This window comes from Phasianus colchicus, chromosome 1, assembly GCF_987193195.1.
Source record: "Phasianus colchicus chromosome 1, bPhaCol1.hap1.1, whole genome shotgun sequence".
Lineage (NCBI taxonomy): Eukaryota > Metazoa > Chordata > Aves > Galliformes > Phasianidae > Phasianus > Phasianus colchicus.
This window is the reverse complement of record NC_143436.1, coordinates 48316462-48339745: the sequence shown is the minus strand read 5'-3', so window position 1 is coordinate 48339745 and position 23284 is coordinate 48316462. Positions and strand designations below refer to the sequence as shown.

The 23284-nt window shown below is 41.2% G+C and overlaps 1 protein-coding gene across 1 annotated transcript in view; it reads right to left on the bottom strand.

The window, feature by feature from the left end:
- The window catches only part of UTP20 (UTP20 small subunit processome component), a 59120-nt gene that overhangs the window by 25896 nt on the left and 9940 nt on the right, over positions 1-23284 (bottom strand). The window contains exons 12-32 of the mRNA XM_031600386.2: positions 23059-23240; positions 21484-21639; positions 20878-20966; positions 18678-18783; positions 17363-17513; positions 16869-16931; positions 16385-16543; positions 15447-15523; positions 14159-14238; positions 13225-13468; positions 12336-12539; positions 10535-10625; positions 8678-8763; positions 8004-8129; positions 7267-7433; positions 6542-6750; positions 3933-4076; positions 2533-2612; positions 1423-1649; positions 850-994; positions 344-431 (exon numbers count right to left, since the gene is read on the bottom strand). Coding sequence (XP_031456246.2) covers positions 344-431; positions 850-994; positions 1423-1649; positions 2533-2612; positions 3933-4076; positions 6542-6750; positions 7267-7433; positions 8004-8129; positions 8678-8763; positions 10535-10625; positions 12336-12539; positions 13225-13468; positions 14159-14238; positions 15447-15523; positions 16385-16543; positions 16869-16931; positions 17363-17513; positions 18678-18783; positions 20878-20966; positions 21484-21639; positions 23059-23240 — 2874 coding nt within the window. The remainder of the gene's footprint in view (positions 1-343; positions 432-849; positions 995-1422; positions 1650-2532; positions 2613-3932; positions 4077-6541; positions 6751-7266; positions 7434-8003; positions 8130-8677; positions 8764-10534; positions 10626-12335; positions 12540-13224; positions 13469-14158; positions 14239-15446; positions 15524-16384; positions 16544-16868; positions 16932-17362; positions 17514-18677; positions 18784-20877; positions 20967-21483; positions 21640-23058; positions 23241-23284) is intronic.

Genomic DNA, 23284 nt, shown 5'->3' with positions numbered 1-23284 from the left:
AGTTGAAGAGAGCATTTGTGTAAAACTTGGCAAGGAATTGGGTGAACTGACTACTGCAGCAAAGGAAGCAAAGATTGTACAAACACTTCTGCAAACCTTTCCCAGGAGAAAAGGCAAAAGTCAGCTGTGACACTGGCATTCCTGCAAAGCACCCAGTGGCTTTATATCCATCAATACACAGTAACACACTGCTGAGTGGACTACAAACTCATGAAGACTTGATTTCAGACTGATCACGAGAAATGGCATGTAACCAATAAGCTTTAAATGCATCTTAAATAAATCTACTTCACAGAAAGGAAACTGCATTTTTAATTAGGGGGGATAATTCATTTCTACTTACTTGTTCAATGTTACTCTGGTGAAGGAAAGGAAGAAGGAGACTCACAAGCACTGAATTCTGACTTTTTTCTTGTATAAATTTGCTGATCCTGCACGATAAGAGAATGTAATTTACTGTTTATTTCAATCCAATCAGTATAGAGCAAAGAAGGATTCAGTCAGCACCAGTGCTCCATCCCAGGGTATTGTCAGCCCATCCACCTGCTCTCAGGCTAGTAAGACTTTCCTATTCAGTTCTACATGACTGCAATCCCATCTGTATCTTTTCCTATCTCAAGAAGTATTGGTTTGATTACCAGCAAAAAGAAACAGCTAGAGTAAATTTCTGAACACTTCCAGTTGGTCATCAGCAGCTTCCAAGGTCAATGACAGATGCAGGTATTTTCAAACGCTCTAGATTTAAATAGTTTCAGACAATGTTTCTAATTTGCAGCCTATTAAGAAATGATTCTTTCTTCTTCCCCCCTTCTACCCTTCAACTGTTTTGAGCACTGAAGAATCACCTACTTGGAGAGTATACTCAGCTCTTTGCTGACTTGGGCTCTGTACTTCTTCTTTTTCATTTTCTCCACATTTAACATTGTTTTGCTGAAGTACTGAAGTATGGCAGGAACGTGAGGTAGGACCAAGCGACAACCTAGGCTGAGGGACTCTGTAAGGAATACAACAGTCAGCAACACTCAACTCTGCGCTGCAAGCAACAAGGCAAGCTCTGTGCAACAGAAGGAAGATTCAGCCCACACAAACAACCGAGGAAATGCAAGTAAAGGAGTGGAAGAAAAATCAGGGGGAATTATGAACGTACTGCTGGGAACGTGCACTAGCACTTCCATTACAGCCCTACTAAGTGTTGGCTCTTCATAGGGAATTTCTCCTTATCCATATTCAAACCTGGATCTTACTTGTCACGACATAAGCAGAACTTAACATTTTTTGAGCATGCCAAGAGAAATCTGTACAATGACTTTTCCCTGAAGCCTCCTTCCCTGTATGCTCACTCAAGGCAAAGACAATCTCATCATAATCTAACACCTCTTTCCAAACCACCCAATAGGCCTCTCATGGCTCTTACACAGATACCTTCTGTCACTTCACCAGTGTTCAGGACAACACAGTCAGTCACGTTCAAACTGGAAACCTGCTCCGTGGGTTCAAAATCGGGGCTGTTGAGAAGGCTATCAGCAATGTCCATCACAAGATTGGATGTTGCCTCAGACAGATTCTTGGCTGACAGGACAGCAAACACATTGGACAGTATATCATACTCTGGACGATCCGGATACTGCTTGGCCAGTAGAGGGAAATACCTGAGAAGATTATTATTAAAAAGATATGCTGAAAATTTAAGTACAGAACTTCATAATTCTTTTGTGCAGAGTCATACAAAAAAGATAATGGGAAAAAGCACAGAAGCCACACCAATGGGCCATGAAAAGTAGAAGGAATGGAGGTTGAAAGGTCATCAGGTTTCTTTTCACGCTTCAAGATAGCATCATCTAAGCTTAGTCCTTTCTCTGCAAATGTTTCCCAAGACTCCTGTCAGAGCTTGCTCCTATCTTAATAATCCAATTTTTTTTATTGTAAGTTTGTGTGCAAGTTCTTCATTCTTACAAAGGACAAGTCTCAAAAGAGAAGTTGGACATTTCAGCAAAGGAAAAGCAGCATGTCAGTGGAAGCGTTGAAAACCACTCAAGATAGCAGAGATGGAATTTCTCATAGTGTCTGCCTCAAAAAAGGCTCTCTTTCAACTTTCAGTCTCAGAATTCTGTGCTGAATTTGCCCATTTTCTTTCGCAAAGTAGAAAGAAATACAGTATCATAAAACAAGAATAAAATCATCTTGTCAAACTGCCCTCTCCATCTCCTCAGAGGACTTACATAAAAGTAATTGGTTTAGATGCAGGCACATTCTAAGAATTCACTCTCCTCCTGACCCATGAGCTGGGCTTAGTCTATATATCTGTTTGGTTGTTCACGTACGGGAAAAACAGCTCACTAAAAATATCTTAATTGCCATAAAATGTAAAGCTTCAGAACTGCATCTGGGCTGCTATCAAAAGAGTAACAAGCCTAGTGGAGAAGATGAGTTTTGACATAATTATTCATAACCTGTTAAGAGTGTTGTGATCATTTTAACAAAAACGTGGTGTATTTGAGATACTTGAGTTTCACTGCAAGAGCACTTACTTACCTAGGATTCTTACTCCAAGTGTAAATGAGTTTGAGCAGAAAAGTTGGAGAATACTGGCTCTCTGAAGCCAACCTGCAAACCTGAAGGAGATACAGATCAGACACCAATGCAATATAAGTACACAAAGCCAATTAAAAACCCATTTCTAACAAAGACCCCACTACAAACTATATTGTTTCTTTTAGAAAGCAAATCTTTTGTTGTTTTTCCACCTCCTTCAATACTGTTTGTTTATCTCATTCTTTGTACATCGCTCCGTCTACGTTTTTTGTCCTCCCCTAAAAGTGACTCTCCATTGATCCTCACACTTGCCACAGAGACCTAACCACCTCTCCTGGACTTGCCTATGACCCTCAGGCATGAACCCAAGACTTGTACCTCCCACACTTCCAACTTCTCAGCTGCAGCAAACTGCAACTCCAGGCACAGCTGCATTAAACAAAGTTTTTATATGTATCAGTTCTACAGCCTCAAAAGCTGTTAAGTCAAAACATTTTTCTGCTAAAACCAAACCCTCACCAAGTTAACTGGCAGAAATTCCCTCTAGAGGGAGCTTCTGGATCATGCTACAATTCAAGCTCCAAAATTAGTGTTGTCTTCCTGACATCTACCAGGAAAACAGGAATTGTAACTTTTCAACAATTCTATATTCTGTTCAGATTTACAGAGCATTTCCAAATGCAATGCACTTACAAGCATTAAGTACTTTGCTGACTCAATGCCTGGACTACATGCTTTTACTGCTCTGGGACCAAAGTAAGTTTTCACTGCTTTGCTCCACACGGCTTGGAAAGACTGGGATAGACAAGTCCCTGCTGCTCAGCCTAGTGAAATACACAGCTAAATGCATTGCCAGATGTAATCAACACTGTTTTATTTTCAATACTGCACAATTTCTCTCTCCCAAGAGTGCATTTTCCCAACTAAAAGGGGGTCTGAAGTTCTCTGATGAAAACTGCAACCCTCTGCTTTGTAACTGTGCTCAAACAGGACTCTTGGCAGGACAGCAGAAGAGCACACAGCCCACTGAAGGACGATGCTGCAGTCCTCCCTTTCTGGCAGCAGCAGGAAAGCCCACTTATGTTTGTTTCTCTAATCCTCCATCACAGGTCCAGTAACTTTCAGATAGAAAACCAACAAAATGCACCTAGGACTGACCCAGAAGTATCATTTTGCTTCCCTAAAATAGAAGCCTGCTTCTGTGGCTAAAGAACAGAGACATCACATCCATTTTATTCAAAAGAACTCATTTTGTACTTAAGCATGAGACTTAATTACTCAGGACTAATCAGACTTGAGCCAAATCTGCCCTTCCACACACACATCAGAATGCCACAGAACTGGAGTCCCTGCATGGTACAGGTTACGCAGATGCCAGTCTGGAAGAAGAAACACATTACCTGAGGCCATACCACTGCATGGAAAACTGCATCAATCTCTTCCACACTAAAACTGTAAGTCTCATGATCAGAAAAAAACTCAACCACAAGCTTGAGTCCAAGGCGCCTCAAGTTCTTCAGCGGATTAATCAACCGTGGCTGAACCTGTAAAAACAAAACAACAGACAAAACAGTAAAACCTCTGCAAGAACAATCACTATTTGCTCAGAAGTTAAATATAGCAATTCACTGGCCACAGATGCAACAGAACGCAGAGCTACAGCATTTGGTTATAGAAGGATGTTCCATATACTTTTGGGGGAAAAGTCTAAGGAAGGAAGTCAGCCATACAGCTAGTCATGAGGTTATTTACACACTGCTGCATTCTGACTCTTCTCCCTGTTATGATTTGAGTAACCTGAGTTATTTCTGTATCATGCAATGCAGCTTATAGGAAAAACCTGAGACAATTCCAAGAACAGGTACACTGCACAGTGCAGAGCTACTGACTCCTGTCTCAGAAACAATGGAGATCAAGACTACATCTTGGGATCTTCAAGGCCTCCATTACGCATCACAGACCACCATGCTGAATAAACACACGTAGGTTCCTATTCTGCAAAGCAGCTTGGAATCTCGCTTGGAATCTCCTAAGCTATACTGAAATGTACTAACGAAATGGTGTGCAAGCAGCTTCCAAGCAGCAATAAGCTGCCTGAAGGGCCAAATACCTGATCCTGCTTTCACTCAGCAAGCACAAACCAGGCTGCTATTGCTAATGGCTACCTTTAGTTTAACTTCCAGAAAAGCAGTCCCCTGAGATCAAGACTTTGAGTGAACAAAGAAACTCACCACTGAACACAGTCAGAAGGAAATAGGAAATGAATAACTTAGCTTAAAATGTCAGTGTAGATGTTTAACTCCCAGGCATTATCAGCCTGCAATAAATTACTCTCAACCCTCAAGAATGTCAGCTAATCATTAGCCAAGACAAACAGATTTCTCACACTCCTCCTTGAGCTTTTAACATCTTATGGACTAATGAAGTGCTAAATTAAGTTCAGGAAAATGATAAACCGTCACTCCCCAAGTAACAAAATGGTGACAGGTTTATGGTAGTAACCCAGGAAAAAATCTGACTATCCCAGTAATGAAAGAAGCAGCTCAGAAACTCCCCTCTCAGTTTAACATGTAAGCACATGCAATCCACTGCTAAGGCTGGACTATGGGATGCTACTATCCTAATGAACTGACTGCAAGGACTTGAGTCGTTGACGGACTGTTTTCAAGACAAGTTCTAATTTCAGATGTTCACTCAGATGGGTCCTGGCAAGAACAAGCACATGGTGACAGAACCTTCATTACCTAACATCCCTCGCTCAGTCTATCATTGCAATATTCCTTTCAACACATTACTTGCTCAGTCTACCATCTCATAATTCCTTTTAATAATCAGTGATGATGATGACTGTGCAGTTTGCCTGTTTCTCACCTAAGATCAGGCTCTGCACAGGACTAGACTTGAGCATTTTCTGTTCTGCTTGGTTTGAAGCCTGACAAAGAAAGGTTTTAGAAAGGCAGGAAAGCTTGGCTCAAAGTCATTAATTCCAAGCAACTGATAACATACCCTCAAGATAACGGCTTCCACAAGACACTGTGCAGTGTTAAAAAGAAGTGCTAGCAGTAAAATCAAAACAGAACAGCCATATCCCTCCCCTCTGGACAGTTAGCCCTGCCACTGTGCCCTCCTGGCAGTTAAGGTGTTATTGGTGCCAGATCGAGCTCAGGAGTCTCTGTACTGCTCTCTTGATCAAAAGGTGGCAATAAGCCAACATGGCCCATTTCTAGTTGCAGCCAATCTTTAACAGAATATTTTCCTTGCTTGATTTGTTCTGCAAGTACAGCCTTTGCACACCAGGGAAAAAACATTCTCAGTGCTCCGCAAGTAGCTGGCTGACACTCAGACTGTGACACTGGCTTGGCACGGCTGCTTCTGATGCAGAGCTGTATGTGCTACTAGTATGCTGAAAGCATGGCTCATAGCCATGTTCTCCCTATATCCCATGACAGGAGACTATCATTATACATAATCACTGTGATCACCCACAATGCTGAGCTCCCGTGGGACCCAGCAATGCAACAAAGCATCTCAAGGTAAGTTTTACTCTCAAGTCTGCAGGCAAGAAACTTGAAATCCTCTCCTTTCCCTGCTCCAGTGTTCTAGCCCTGCAGCCAAGAAGCTACATCTCTAATATCAAATTCAACCTCCAGCCATATGACCCTGTTATGATCTTACAATGAATCGTCTACCTTGCCCTCATGTCCATCCTTCTACAGAGCAGGCAGGTAGCAACTTCCAGCCTTCACTAACTCAAACAAAAACAGAACTCCAAAGCAGGGTCCTGAACATATCAACTCTGCTCGTACTATCCAAGCCCTGCAGCACATTTAGTATCACTGGCCTCTATTTTGACTGACATCGAACTGCTAAGCTTCACTGCATGCAGGCACTGAAATTATCTTTATCTGAATCAGTGAAGGTGTGTGTACTGCAAGCTAAGCCATGCAGTAGGAAAAGAAATTTCATCCACATCTCGGATGCAAAGAGGTACATGTAGTGTTTACTATACCTTTTCTCTTTGCTGGAGAATGCAGGATACCACAGCTGTCATGCAGAGCAGAATTTGTAGAATTTCAGGCAAGTACTGACTGATCAAATGTCCCATGTTTTTCAACACAACTTCGAGACCATTGAAGAGGCTGTGCTGACGCCCAAGAGGCAGGACTTTAGCTAAATCCAATTCTGACATACTTCGAAGCACTGCTGTCTGGCAAGGCCCTGTTACAAAGGGACACTTACTTAGAAAAGCACTGTAAAAGCACTGAAAATAATTTTCAATAAATAATAGTATAACTTAGCCCAAAGTTACAGTTTCTTAGATTCATCTTTTTAAATAAAGGCAGCTCCACATATTCATCTCTGTGACATTCAGACATTTCCCATTGCTACAGTATCAGAGCACTTTATAACCTCTTTCTACTCTTTATAACATCTGTTTACTGCCGTCATATACTGGTAGCCCTGTGCAAAACAGCACATCACAAGGGAGGGACAGTACAGAGGCTGCCAAGCAGCCAGCTCAGCCTACAACATCAGTAATTGCTCACTCCTGGCCTGCCATGGCTTACTTGCAAAGCTGTAGCAAATCACTTCATTTTTCTGAACTCAGATATTTAAAAGATAGCAATCGTGTTTTGTAAGTGAAACAGGGAAAACCCAGTCCCTGGGATTCTCACCCTTTCATCCTTCCAAAGAAACTGTCAGAGACAAAGAGCACCAGGTGCCTGCACCTACCATGGCTGAATTGCTTCACAGCTTCAAAGAGCAGATCCAAGAACATCCGGATCTCTTCTGGCAGTGAGCCGGCCAGAAACCGCAGAACGATGGACATGCGAGTGGCTGCTGCAGACTTGCCCTGTGTTTTGTTCCCCGTTTTGTTTCTCATCCTGCCATAGAGAATTCTTCAAGAGCCAAAAAGAGGTTGTATTAGCTTTCAGCAAGCCATCTGCTTCCTTACCCCTTTCTCTTTGGGAGAAACTTGTCTTGGTTTAAAAGCTTTGCGCAGTGTGAATAAATCAGGTGGAAATTCCCTCTTCAGGGACTCCTCTGAATGACTACACAGCACTCAGGAACATGCCAGCGAAAGATCAGCTTCTGCTTTTACTATAGCAGACTTCAGATACAAAGCTAAAATACCAACAGGCTAGCTTGAGGTCATTCACTGCTGAAGAAGCAATCTATACAACCTGCATTGTTATATCTTAGTAGGAATAAATGGTAATAAATGATGAATTGCAATGTCTCACAGTATTCTTAGAGCCTTAGAAGAAACAGTATTTAGCAAAAGGACACCAATTGCCTACCACATTGCATAGTGGCATTAAGAAGGAAGCTACGTATAAGATCACAAAGTCAAACTATACCATTAACCTTAGACTTATCTCAACTGTTTAAAATGAGAAGCAGCAGCATCACATCTCTGCTCACAGTACTTTGACATGAAACCTTCACCCCAGCACTTTGTAACTAACCTCATCAGAACAGGGACAAGATGTGGTCGATGCTCCATTTTTACGATCGTGTTCTCCTCAGAAATACTGAAATGGACTATTTCTTCTTTAAAGCTCTTGTCCTCCAGCAGTCTTTGCAAGTTCTCCCTGAGAGTAACAAATATCATTTGTTGGGCAGACGGGGGCTGTAAGAAGAAACAGACACACACACCCCATCTATCTCTACCTTCCTATCTATGCCGTATGCAAGTTAATAAAGTATAGTGTTCTCAGTCTTTTTAAAAAATACACTTTAAAACTCAGCAAGTTTAAGCTAATCCTGTAAGAAGTATCTTCTGAACACGTTCTGAAGAGAATATTCCATCAACAGCTACAGTTTTATGCAGCTGTTTTCACTGGATGGTTATAAACCACTGCAACAAAAGACCTCTTTGAAAATGATGCAATTGCTGAGCACATTTGTGACAAAATGAAAGTACTGCAATTTTTCTTTTTTGCCAAAAAAGACACACTGACATACTACTTCCTTATGGCCTTATTTTCTGTTTTAGGTAGGAAAAATACAGCTGGCTAAGATTAGAATTTATGTTTCTTCAACAAACACAAGCAAGGAAGGCTATCTGAGGCAAGTGATTCCAAGCAGATGTATGATGACAGACTCATTCCTGATACTAAAACAGTGCAAAGATTTTCACCTGTATGGCAGTAGATGAGGATGCTTGTATGTCATGATACAGTCAAGAGCTATTCTCTGCACACTCTGGTCTTGGTGGGACAGTAACTGCAGGTGACAAAAGAAAGGAAGTGAGCCATATCCAGAATTGCAGAACTGCCTAACAAAAATAGCTGAACAACCCAAAACTTCCAAACTCAAGCATGTTTTGGATTACTCTGCCAAAATAAAAGCAGAACATGTGTTGCAAGTCTAATGTTGAGATGCGTAAATACAACTGTCACTCATAAAAACCAGATGTAGCTGCTGGCAGTTTATACACACACCCCAGCCCCTTGACCCCAGTAGCCAAATTATAATTGTTTTTTCACAATCATCTTTTTGGGCCACCATCAGCTTGAGTTTTCAGCCTCAGTTGTGCATCTAGTAAGACCAGATTAAATAGAAGGCTACTCAAACCAACCCTAGACACATGCCTTTCCTTCTTTTGACAAACAAAATACTCATCAGACCTGATATACAAGGCCTCGCTCAGATTCACCTTCTCTAGAAGATTAATCCTCACAGCCCAGGCACCAAAGAAATACAGATCATTTCCCCAAGCTACATCCTTATCAGCTCTTCAGTCTCCTACGAAACAACACATGCTGCAGTCATCAAAGGTCACTCTGCTACACCGTTCTTTTGACAGCTGGACACACCAGTGATAATAAATGTGCTGACACACTGTACACATCTGCTCAGTATTTTCCCAAGAATATGTAAACACATGGAACAGCTGTGCCTGTGCAAAATTCTCAGGTTGACTGACCCAGAACTGATACTCCTCAGAAGCTCTCAAGTTTGGGAACAAATAGACCTTCCAACTTGCACAACAAGAACCAGAAAGAACCTACAGCAGAGAACTAGTTAAGTTCACATCATTTAATATAGTTCTACAGTCCATGGACTGCACTGTCAGAGAACACAAACTGAGATCAGAGTAAAACCCAAACATCTGAACAAATCCAGAACCAACAACATATGACATAATTAATGAAATGCACTCTTAAGGGTGCATCTCACTTTTAGATTCGTTTTCCTGTTTTCCTTATTCAAAATTAGAATGGAGTCTTGGTTAGATAAGGATTATCTAGGCTCTACTCTTCAATTCTTGTTTGCTTCTTTTTCACTTAATGTCTGTTTATCTTCAGTTTCTATGTTATTGATAATGACAGTAATACACTACGCACAGCAAATGTACGTTCGTATGCCAGCAAAGGACTGCTATCATCAGCCACTAGAACCAATCAAAGGAAAAAGAGGGAGAGAGACTTCTTTCCACAGAAGTTTTTTTTTTTTTTCATAATGATGACTACTGTTCCACTTCTATTCTCCAGATGCTAGACAGGATGAAGATCCTGAATTTAATACATTTTGTATCTCAGAAGTCACAATGACAAATGTTGACAGCCGTAGGCCTACAACAATTTGATCTGTTCTTCACATCAACCGTGTTCCCTATTGATATAACACTGTATGACAATAACAGATGCCTTCAGCTCTTCACCAGGCTTTGGATTCAAAATCCTCTTCCAGATCTTGCTGTGCCTCCTGCTCTCCTTACAGCCATGTTTCCACACTGCCAAGGCCCATTGCTTTTTCAGTTGCCAGATCCATTCAAATGACCCACTCCTGAGAAACTGAATCAGTTATCTCAAAAGCAGGTCTTTGCTAAGTGGCTCACTTCACCTGAAGCCTGCTACAAAGCCTACTCAAGCACAGCTCCTTTTCTAGCTAACGTGGCTGAGTTCATAAAACAACAGGGTTTTACAGTTGCAGGCACTGCATTCAGAAAATGGTGTATTTATGAGCAATTTTTCTAAATGCCAGCAAGTACCTGGGTATACAATGCATTTAGCTTCTGCTCCAGATACAATGCACGAGGATTGGAGAACTTAGAGAAAACCTGTAAGTGAGCTATCAGTTGCCTGTAAAACAAAACAAAACAATTATCACAACATTAGGGAAACTTTTTATAAAGTTGATTAACAAGAAGGAAAACTCAACAGGATCCCAAGTCTATAGGTCTCTATTTCAGAGGTATGGCAGGTTGTATCCTGCTCTCTCACCTACACAGTTTCTCCTAGGTGTCACCTCACTGCAAAGAGAAGGCCACTTCCTCAGTAGCACTGGATGGGCTTGGTCTTTGGTGTGAAAGGAATACAGTTAGGATGCGGCTTACTTCTTCCCAGCCTATGCTTGGAACTTCAAACTTGAATTCATCTCTTTATTTACCTGTCCTTAACTTCTATCAACATAAAGGACTGCATTTAACCACAGACTGTGCTGAACTTATGCCATGCTACAGGCACAGTCAGGAAGAAGTTCCTATAAAAGAGGCTTTGCCACTCCCAAATCTGCCCCCCTGGAGAGAGGCAACTGAGGTAAGGAAGAGGTTAAGACTTCATCTACCACATGTGCTGTGGGGTAGGCAGAGGCTGTCCCCATTCAGTGTCTACCCACAGTGGTTCACACTCAACCCTCCAGATGTTCAGCTAGGCTGAGCCAAACATCTGCCAGCAACCCCACAAGGAGCACAGGGCAGCCATGGGTTCTCCTGCTGCACCAGCTAGAGGTGAGCCATCATCAGTGAGAGCCCCAGGTCAGTAGCACAGAGCTGGCAGCAGTTCTGCCCAGGGCCCAGACAAAAAGAGGTCACTCCAGAACTCATTAACACGTCTCCAGCAAATCTTTTATAGACTTGTTACCACTAGGAGGAACTAATACTTCTACTTAAGTACGTGGACATTCTGAGATGGAAGTTTTGCTTTGCTTTTTTATTTTTTATAAAAATCTTGAACTGTCACTGAATTTTTATTGCTGCTAAATTCTAGATGTAAGCCAGAACCTGAGAGCAAAATCAAGAATTTTGTTCACCTTTAAGGAACCTGGGATTACATATCAATATAGGTGACATCTCAAAAACTCATAGTGTTCCAAAATGTAAGGTGATATTTTGAAGTTCTCTGTGATTACCAGCACTATTCTTTGCAAAAAAAACAACAAAAAACAGGCAGAATACAAATGTAAATGAATTGCTTGTAATGGACACTTTGACAGATGTTATCAACTTAAAGAGACTACACTAAAGAAATCACAGAGAATTCATATAGACCCACTTCCTCTAAGTATTCAGTATTGTAAAACACTGACATTACAATGCCATGGAGCTTTGTATCAGCAAATGAAAAAAAAAGTGTAACAACCTGTGTCCACAAGAAGACAAGTGGGATCAAGATATTTAACAGGTAGATAATAACAGGATCCCAGTATCAAAAATACCTAACTGAATAGTCTGAATCTTTAAAGTGTTTGGCAACGCCCATCGTTTTAAAAGATCAAAAGATACAAACAGAGAAGCTAAGGGACTACAGGTACTTCACAATGGCTTCAGAATACCACATCACTTAAAAGTAACAAAACCACAGCATCTCAGATATAATGATAAAGCCCGAACAGGTCCTTTGTATGGCACTATACAAACAGAATTTGACTTTAAAATTCTTAAAATCCACTGGAAAAAAGTGCAAGCAAAAGAAGAAAAATGAATATGCCTACAAATAGCTTTTATCTTGGCAGAAATCACTGAATCTGACTTCCCATGAAATTACTAGGAACAGAAAACTAAAAATACTTACTTAGCAGCAGCTCTTCTTGTTTTCTTTTTTGGAAGCCCTACAGTAATCGGTTCTCCTTCTTCCTTTTCTTCCTCGTCTTCCTCCTCCATATTAACATCGTTAACTTCTTCACCTGATACTTCTTTTGCTATGACTGTACCAGTAGTTTTCTTCCTAAGATCCTGAGTTGGAGCCACTAACGAATCTGCTGGGTAGTATTCATTTCTTTGTTAAAAAAAAAAAAAAAGAAAAGAAAAGAAAGAAAAGAATTAGGAAGCATTTTTTCAGGGTTTCAGGGCAAGAACAAATTCAAACTGTACAATCCAGAATTCTTGTTCATGTTGCTGTGTTTTGGGATGCTGTACAGCTAAAAACTCTCAAGGGAGTGTCTTGCACCAAGTACAAGCTTCTTTGCCTACAAGCTGTAGCGATGCAAGGCAGTAGTCATATACGCTAGAGAATACTGGAGGTACCAGGTGAAAAGGGGAAAAGAGAATCACTGAGTTATGAGAATTCCGTAAAAAGGCTTTGTGCAGGGAAAGGGGGGTTGTGTTTGCTAGAGTGAGCAATGAACAGCACGTATGGCAGTGTGAGAGAAAATGCAGGAAACTAACGTAGCACAGTGCAGTTTATTTTTCCAGGAAGGCAAGCAAAACATAAGCATTCTAATTATAGAAAAGGACTATTAGAAACTCTTCCCTGCCATGATGTCACATCTACCCCACGTGCATCATACTCCAACAGAATCCACTTTTCAATCAAAAAGTTATGTTAGCTGGGAACAGGTATCGTATCAGGAATGCATTTAGGAAATAGTCTATAAAGAACTAGCTGTTGACTCAAAGCTCAGCAACACCAAAATCAACAGAAAGCAATGTGTCTTCCCAAAGAACATGTGAAAAGTACTTACCTAATGAACCTCAGAAGAAGCGGGGAAAGTTCCCTTGACCTGGGCTCCACCCTGTCTGGGAACTTCTCTAACGCTTTCCACAGCAGAAAGCGGAAGTTTGTGTGGTCCAACCGCTCGCTGCAGTCTGTTCTTGTCCCCAGCTGCTCCAGGAAGACAGTGCCCACCCCTCCTTCTGGTATCTTCTCGCTTTCAGTTTCATCGATGTTTTCCTCCCGTTCGTCCAATTCATTTTGCAGTTCCATTTCTATACAACAGATGTTATGAAGTAAATATCTTCAAGTTACTCCAGTCAGCAGAAAGAGATCTGCACCCTGTTATGAAAGTAAGACTCTTGATGCCAAGCATCTGCTCAGACAACTATGTTTAACTCTGACCTGAAAGGCCCATGTTGCTTAGGAAGTACTCCAGGATGTCTTACAGCCCTGGCAGCTTAAATGAGTTCAATTCTCTTGAATAACAGAGAAACCTACAAGCGGCTGCATGCTCACATCTCTACTGTGAACACATTCTCCACACATTCATAGATGTATCTAAAGAATACACAGTCAAGAAAGGCATAGTGCCTGCAGAAATACCACTCAATCTATGTAATAGAAAGATTATGTATTCCATTATACAAGTTTCTTCATTGTTCCTATCAGACTGGAAAAAGCCAGCCTTAAGCAGAGATGAAGTTGTTGCGTGGCTCCCCAAAACATGTGACTCCCCTCATACTGGGGACATTTCTATCTACTTCTTGCTATTTAGGACAAAAGAAGGCACAGCTCTCTCTCAAGCGTCTGCATTCCTGCCCTGGACGTGACACTGGCAGTCAAGAGCTCTGGTTCTGAATTCCTCCATCACATGTAAATTTGGGACACATGAAAACACGATCGCATGTCATTCACAATTAGCTAGGTTTCTGTCAAAATACCATTTAGGAGCTGATCCTTACCAGCATAGGCAGCAGCCCTCTCCAGATGTTCATAAAATACCTTCCAGAACTGTTTATTCTCCATTTCCTTTGCATGAGAACTAACAAAACATAAGAGCATGAAATTAAAAGAAAAAAGAAAAACCATGCATCAAGGGAAGCTAACAGCTAATGCAATCAGAGGCTTTGATTATAGCTTTAATGAGAGTGTCCAAAGATAGGACATCTGCAGGACACAGCTGTAGCACTTCCTTGCCCTCATTCATGAATCCCAAATGTCAATTATTCAAATAAGCGGGTTGTATTCCATGACTTCAAACAAACTCAAATTAACTAAAAATGTTCTTGAGCTTTCCACTGACTTCTGTACAGTAATATCATACAGAACCAATGAAAGAATTAGTGTGAATGTATCTTTAGGAGAGCTGGTTTAATATTACTTCATTAATACAATAGTTTGATGTGACAAATGTCACCCTTTCTGATAATACAACAGAGAAGAAAAAAAACAAGGAGATAACATCATGCTGAAAGCAGAGACATTTACTTCAGTATTCAGCTTAGCAGATGCCATGGTACAACTTCCCTACTCTTTAGTAGAATTTAGAGGTTTTCCAGTAAGGACAGAAAAGTCAGGAGATGAGAAAATTGAAAGGCGCCTTCTGTTTCTTGAGTATTTGTGAAACATTAATCAAATCTTGCCATCTTGGACTCAAACTCTGATGCTATTTAATTATATTTGTTGCAAGCTCCTTTTAATAGTGAGAAAAAAACCAAAAGTTAAAAACTAACACACTACACCGATTATAATATGAGAGATCAAAACAGTTTGGAAAGATTTCACACAAAGTCTCTCATACATGAATCTCTTCAAATCAGACATTTTAAACTCAGCTTTTGCTCACAGAACAGTCAGAGAATACCCTGAGTTGTAAGTAACACATGAGGATCATCAAGTTCAACTGCTGGCTTCACACAGGGTAACTGAAAACTCAGACCATATATCTGAGAGCATTGACCAGATGCTCCCTGAACCCCATCAGCTTGGGGCCATGACCGCTGGGTAGCCTGTGCCAGGGCCCAGCAACTCTCTGATGAAAAACCTTTTTCTAACACCCAACCTGACTCTCCCCTGAAGCAGCTCCATGCCGTTCTCTTGGGCCCTGCTGCAGTCACCAGAGAAAAGAAATCAGCATCTACCTCTTGTGAGGAGGCTGTAAGATCACAATGAGATTGCCCTCAGCCTTCAGTGGAAGAAACTGTCCTGTGAAACAAGCACAGACTGCAGCATCCAGTCACGTATACTCACGTTATGAGTTCAATTACAGGATCCCAGAGAGGGCTGAAGTTAATATAAAGCATTCCCAGTAAATACCGAAGAGGCACCTAGAATGACATAGAACCATCTTGTTCAGAAGTTAAGAACAACAGTTAAAGACTAACCAACCTCCTCTAACCTTTCCTCCTCTCAAAGAAGAAACTTTGATCTAAGAAATTCTCAGAAGTACTACTTGCAATGAATCAAGTCACACACATCATTTTTTGTCTCATAGCTACATGATGAAATTTGTAGATCCTGCTTACTCTAAGCTGCACTGATATCTATCCACCACATCTATGTACTGTGAATGTGCAAAAGCCAGTTCTGTACCGCAATGCTAAACACAGATGGACCAACCTATAGCTCCTCCTCTGAGGAGTTCACAAGTCAAGGCAATAAATGAATAAATAAATAGAAGTACTACCACAGCCGTAAAAATAATAATGAATAAATCCTCCCTTCCCCCCTCCACGAACATTTTACTAGTAGAAATGTGACCCTTTCAGCATCTACAAAATGAGAGGTGAGAACTCTTTTTGCACAATTGTACACGAGATGTAACAGCCAGATGGAAGACAAGAGTATCACTCTGCAGCAAGATCCAGAAGCTATGTTTGCCAGTGGCCAGAAGGAATCGTACCAATGTGGAACGAAGATGAGTGTATAGTAAGGTCATAGTTCTACATTTGCTGACAATTCACTTCTCCCTAGAATGAGTTGTCCTCCTTTCCATAATAACCGATCAAACTGTCTATCCATTTATCTAGGTACCACCACTGCTCAAGAAAACACAATAGTCTCAAGGACAAACAAGAGCTATGAACTGGGATCTAATGCATTTTTTATGAACTCTTATTAAAATTTCTGAAATTCATGGAATGGAAGTATTGGAATATGGGAACTGCCAACTGACAGAAACTACTTACCTCCTGCAAAGATCCACTTGGTATTGCGGACAGCACTATATCACATCTCAATTTCCTCAAGTGGAGAAGTTTCTCTCTGTAATCATTCACTGTCGCTGGCACAAGCTCTGCTTGGAGCAGTATGGCAAATACTGACTGGAGGTCCCCTGTGCCATCACTCTGAACAAACAAATGACACAGATTTTGTTGGACTATCCTTTTCCTACTGAAAGCTATCTCAAGAAAACTAAACAGAGTCTGAGCTACTTTGAATCAGAAAACAAAGTCAAGATGTTTGTTCCAGTTTTCATCATTTAGGGACCAGAACTTACACACGTGAAAACATTAGAGGGCAAAGAGATGAAAGATAAAACTGGAACATGAAAGCACAAAACCAGAGCGCAATCTTGGGTAGAAACATGCTCTGCTCCTGAAAAGCAGGCAACGGTTCACAATCATCAAATCAGACTGATTCAAAATGTTAAGTGAGAAGTATTAGCCTTACCACCATTACTGTAGAAGGTGGAGTCTCAAAGTGGTTTAGAATACGGACAGTTAAGAGTCGAACCTGTCCAAAGTGGAAACATATGTCAGAAGCATGCAGGAGAATGCAAGCTGCATATACAGACACACAGTTACACAGAGGTTCATGCCCTGCACAGGATGTTGATTTCACCAGGTTCCTTGCTAAGCTGAGAAACAGATGAGCTCCTCTGGTCTAGCAGGCAACTCAGAACGAATACAGTAGACTTCTGATCTGTTTCCATCTCTAGGGAAGAAGTAAGCCTCCCAGGGCTAAGACTTCTGCAAACTCATGCCCTGTGGCAGCCTCTTAGAAAAAACAGATATAAACAAATGCTACAGAAGCAATTCTTTTACAGTCTCACGTTTCTCCTGTCAGTCTTTCTCATTTAACCTAACTTACTTAAATTACTTTGTAAAATACAATCCATATAGTATGTTCTAAAAAAACAACAACAAAAACAAAAGGCAGATTACCTTGGAAATACCAGTGGAGATATTAGGTTGCAACTTCTCAAACAAGTCCATTAGGTTCCCTTGGGAAAGAGGTTCCTGGCAGCCGCACAATGCCAGTCTTGTGTAATAGAGATCAGCCAGCAGCAATGCTGATGGGTCTGAATGGAAAGTGCTAAAACAGAGAGCGTTTTATTAGCATACAGAGAGCACTGTAGCAATACAGATATTTGAAAACAAGGCAGCAGTGACAGTAACAGCATTAAGGGATCTCAGGATGGTGAAGCCAGAATTCACCAACACACTGCACACAGCTTCAAAGACAGTACCTAAAGCAGACTCAGAGGCATGAGATTCCTCCCTTTGTTATAATTAGGCCTATCAAGCTGGGGCTGGTCAGCTGGACCCACATACAGACAGCTTCAGAAAACAAATCTGCTGCCGCTGCATGGGTGCCTGGTTAGTGATCAACTGCAATGGAAAAGAAACAACAGGGCCCCTACATGGGCTATCAGTTCTACCGTCACCAGGAATCTTGCCTGCTCACAGGGAAACCTCCTAATGCCAACCAACGTCCCTTGCTCCAAGAGGGATTTACACATGCAGCACAAAGATGACACAAAAGCACTACAATGAAACTCCCTGCCAAGACTTCCTGCTTTATCTGGGCAAGTTGCTTTGCCTCCATCATGTCCCAGACATGGGCAGCATGCTTTCTTATCAGAGCAGGATGTTTTGAAACTCAGGCCACCAAAGACTTGGAAATGCTCTAAGCAGAGCAATGATGGGAGATGACAAATTCAGCAGCATTTGCTGGATCAACAGCCTCCCTCAATCTCTCCACTCATTCAGTTACATGTGTTAGTTTTAAGTAGAAGGGAATTGTAATAACTAAAACTGGGTATACAAACAACTGAGCATACTCCCACTGTGAAGCAAACATACAGGTGGATATGTAAGGTCACAAAGGAATCCCAACACTGCCAGCAGACTGCTGAATCTCAAGTTTTTGACACAACTCAGAATGCACCATTACTAAGTGTAGTGCTCTTGAAAAACTAGAAGCAACATATTTAACACGCTACTGCTGCAGTTGGCTAAGAAAGCTTGGGTTTGCAGAGAAAATACCACCAAACAGGTATTATACCTATACAGTTCTCTAAATAGTGCCTACAACATTGCTACCTTAAATTACCACAATACTGAAGCAACACACTAGTGTAACTGAACAGACAACTCACAAAAAGGCATTAACGTTCTTCTACGTATAAGGCAAGTCAACTCTTTCCCATATGAAGGAAAATCTCTGACAATCACAGAACAGGCAGAGCTTACTTACGTCACCAAGTTCTTGACACGCTCCACAGGCAACAAATGGAGTATTTCAGAAGACTCTGTCAAACTGAGAAGAGTACTTACAGCTTGGCAGGCCACAAACAAGCTCCCTGGAGCAGAGAGAACAAGAACAGTCTGTATATTTACTCAGGTCTCAACAACTTGTGCTTGCAGGGTGATTGCCCTTCCTGAAATAGCTAGAGTAACACATGGATTCCAGAACTGATATGTGTGTTTTCTAACACCTATAACCCATAAAGGAAACATTTCTCTGTCTAACAAAGTAAATGCCTACTCTAGCAAGCTACTGTTGAAGGCTGTGAGCAGCTCCCAGTTTGCATCTGCCTCCATCACACCCATGTATATGTGAAGATAAGGTCTGGAGCTAACTAAGCACTGACACAGAAGCCTTGGGTTTATGCTACAAACGGCTGTATTGGTCTTATTTGGCAAAGTTTGAGTGCTGGGGAGGTTGCAGGGAGGGCTCTGTGAGCAGAGCCAGCTCCAGCTGTTCCAGCAGCACCCTGCTGCAGATTTAAGGATGGAGGAAAAGTGCTGTGCAACAGCAGCTGGGGGAAAGGAGTGAGAAATGAGAAACAGTTCTGCAGGCACCACAGCCAGTGCAAAAGGAACACAAGAGGTGCTCCAGGCCCTGTATGAGATCTTCAAAGCTGTCCCACACACTTAACAGCTGATTTCCTATTACTCAGTGGATGCTGGGTTTACAAAATATTGTTATAGCAGCAGCACCCCCTTCATAAACCTCCAACCTCCTCTGGGGATAGAGGGTTTCCCAACAGTACGGGTCATTCAAAGCCCTTCCAGGCAAGAAGGGGAAGGGCAAATTCCATTCCCTACCAGCCTTAAGTTACTTTAAATTATTACTTTCTTTGTCTCCTCCTAAGCTGTATTCCAGCTTCAAACCTGATTTTCTGCACTCCCAAGCAACTTTAGAAAACCACCTGGCTCTGGGACACGCACAGTACCTCAGGCTAGATGCCAGGCAGACCTAACAGGGAGCACAGGGCTGGATGCACCTTGCATAGGCAATGGGAGGAGACTGGAGTCCTAGTACAAGGTGAAGGGGTTGTAGAGATCACAGAGCTGAAGAGAATGCGAATGATGGACAAAGTGCTCAGAAATACCAGTTTGAAAGAAAGGTAAGAAAGCACAGTACAGGGCAACAGAAGAAAGAAACATAGGACTGACACTACATTTGTTATCTTTTCTTTAGCAGCAAAGGAGGAAATGGCAAGATGCCTCTTCTTGGGCATACACAGAGCTGGTGCACAGCTGCTACCAAGAACGCAATCCACAAAAAGGTTCGGGTATTTTCTTTCTAGAGTAAATAATTACAAGTCACATAATCATGAAAGCATGCAAAATCTGTAAACAAGGCAGAAGAAAGAGCTAAATCAAAAAGGACCATGCTTGACAAACACTAGAGAGGAAAAAGCAGAAGAACCAGTCAGCAGATATAGTCAACAATGTTAATCAAGAGAATACAAAGGAGAAAGGCCAGGCGCTAGGTAAGCCCTTTCAACCCACGGAAGAAAAAACACTGAAACTGGGGCATTCCAGTACTTGCTCACACTTTGTCACAAAGCCAAATGCTTGAGATCTCTTTGAGTACTCAACTGCCCTGTACCACACAAGCTAAGCTAGAAGATTTTTTTTTCTTTTCTGGCCAGTGATAGAAGACAACCAGCAAGGTTCCTGTGACAACCCATGCTCAGAGGGAGGATACATCATTTTATTACTGATACTCTTATTTATGTCAAAGATGATAAGGCTCCAAAATTTGAGTAATAGGTTTAGAACAGTCTAATTGGAGCTTGTCAGTCAATAGTCTCTCCTTCACTTGACTGCTTCAGCCTGGGTCTGGCTTGAAAGGATTTCCATTCTCTTTTATGACTCTAATTTTTATTCTCAATTATCTTGATCAGGCTTCAGTTTGGACAGTCCACCTTCTACTTTGTGGAACATCTGCCACTCCATTATGACTACCAACAACAATTGCAGAATTGTTTCCTGGAGGGTGTTTCCCTCAAGCTTTGCTTTTCTAGTTTTACTGCTCAGTACATTTGGATACAATACTATTGCTATTCATTTTCATGTTTTGTATCATCAGCAAAACTACTTTTTTTATTCTCCCTCTTAGGTCTCAAGAGAAAGTAAACGAACAGGAACTAACAGTAACTGACCTTTGCAGAGGCCTCCTTTGTCAATGGCTGTGAACAGAGAATCTATAAAACTTGTCACACAGGGCAGGATCATTTCTTTGTCCATTGGTCTGTTCAAAATAAATGGGAAGCCTTTTATCTCTATGTTGACACTCACACCTAGACACGTACAAATATTTCCTTTCACATCTATCTCATGTTAAATTACGGAGAGGTTATCCCAAGTCTGAAATCAATAGCAAACCATATTTGCTATTTCTGAGTCACAATTTAAGCTGCAGAAGAGCAAGCTCTTTCCGAAGCCTTCTGTCACACAAGAATATAATAATTATTGAAAACACTGCCGTCTAGAAAGAATGGTGCTTAAAAAACAGAAACAGAAATGTGTAAGAACAACTCCACATGCTAGTGTACTAAATTTAAAGGAGCAGGCAACCAAGAAACTGATATCCCACTCCTGAGTTTACCACGGACCCAGTATTTCCACACAGCTTTTTTTTCCACCTTTCTACCCCAGTTACCCCAAACTAGTGTTAATAACTCTTGAGTTTACCTGATTTTTGATAGATGGTGAAGTAGATAACACTACAGAAATACACAGCAATAGCACCTTAGAGTATCCCTTACCTAATATGTGGCAGCACAACCAAGGCAACCCAAGGCTGTGAAAGGTCAGTGATGTCTTTGTTCTCTCGTAACTGGATTAGAGACAGCACGTAATCAAGCACTGGTACTTCTGCCCTTCCTCCTTGTCTTTTACTTGTTTGTTGTCTTGTATTAGAGCTAGAAATAAAATCAAAAGTTTTTAGTAACCCACTAAGCCCCCTGCACATCAGAGACTGTTCCTTTTTCCTCCCACAATATAAATGTAACATGTTTCCCATGCAATAAATTCAGGTCTTTATTTTGAATTTTAAAAGCCCTTCTAGAAGGAAAGAGTCTAGTTCTCAGTTAGACATCCTTACAACTAAGGTGAGAAGCACCTGAGAGTCATCTCTAAGATTCAGAGTGATTCTTACTTATTAACAACCCAGATACTAGCAAAGATTAACAGAAGACAGAAAATAGCTAGCTAACTGTGGTAAATTATAAGGAATCACAAGCTGAGCCCAGATTCAAAGCTGTATCTTCAGGTACAAAGAGCTGACACCATACTGGAACATATAAACAGAAATACTTCACACCTCATGGAAAGTAACTTTTCCATTCCACTCAACACTTGCAAGACCACAGCTGGATAGCTCCATGAGCTCCACCCTTCAAGAAAGCAAGCAGCTAACAAAACATCTCATAAAAAATGATTAGAGGTTTAAGAAATAAAATATATCAGATAAACCTCAAGGAATTAGGATTGCAGGTCCACAGAAACGATTTGTGATGTTTCTAAGGATCAAAGTCTGTTATTTGTAAAAGCTGGATGCAAAGAGGATGAAATAATCTGTTCTGTATGTTTCACGCAGACAAGATAAGCAGCAAGGGATTTAATCTGCAGCAAAGGAAGTTTAGTTCAGACACTGACATTGCAGGAGCAACATCCTCTCAGCTATGTATTCCATATCACTGAAAATCCAGAAAAATCCACAGAAAAAAATATAAGAAGAGAAAAATCAATTTTTTTAATTTTTTTTTTTAATTATTTTTGACTCACAGCCTTCTGTTCCCTAAACCTTGATACCTCCACTCAGTAAAAACAGAAGGAAACCCACAAAATAAACTGCTTTGAGGAAAGATAAAATCTTACATAAATGTCAGCATCAGTCACCACTCTCAGCAGGCAAGTTTTGAGCAAGAGTTAACAGCCTTTATCATAAGCCTAGCAATGGTCATTCTGTGCTTGACTGCTGTCACTCAAATTTTTCCAAACAGGTTCCAGTGGGAAAGCAAACACCTTGCTGCAGTCAACTTAGCTCTGCAACCAGAAGCAGTCAAGCTGTGCCAGCATAGTGCTGTATTTGAATTAATTATATGCACTATGATACTCAGCTGTGCTCTATGGTAAGATTATATAGCACTGCTTCCAGCAAGCTCCTGGACAAGACATATTCATATGTGAACATGGCACAGACAGGAGGTCACTAGAGCAGTATCTCTTCTTAAATCATCTCAGAAAAGAAAACGGAATCCCATTGTATCACCTTGCAGGCCTTTTAATCTGCAGACATGCGGACACATGTAGTCTTTGCTAAATCTGAGAAGCCTCACCTGATGGATGATGATTCAGTGAAAAGAAGAGGATACTTTTCAAATGCCATTGAACCAATGGTAGGAGGCTCTGCTTTCACCAGAATGAGTTTAGCCAGAACTGCTGTTGCCTGATCCTTACTAAGTGCATCTGTGCCAGAGAAGCAATGTTCAATGTACTTTAGAAAGCATGGAAGAAAGTGCTGAAGAGGAAAAAGAAAAAAAAAAGAAAAAGTTTAGTAACATT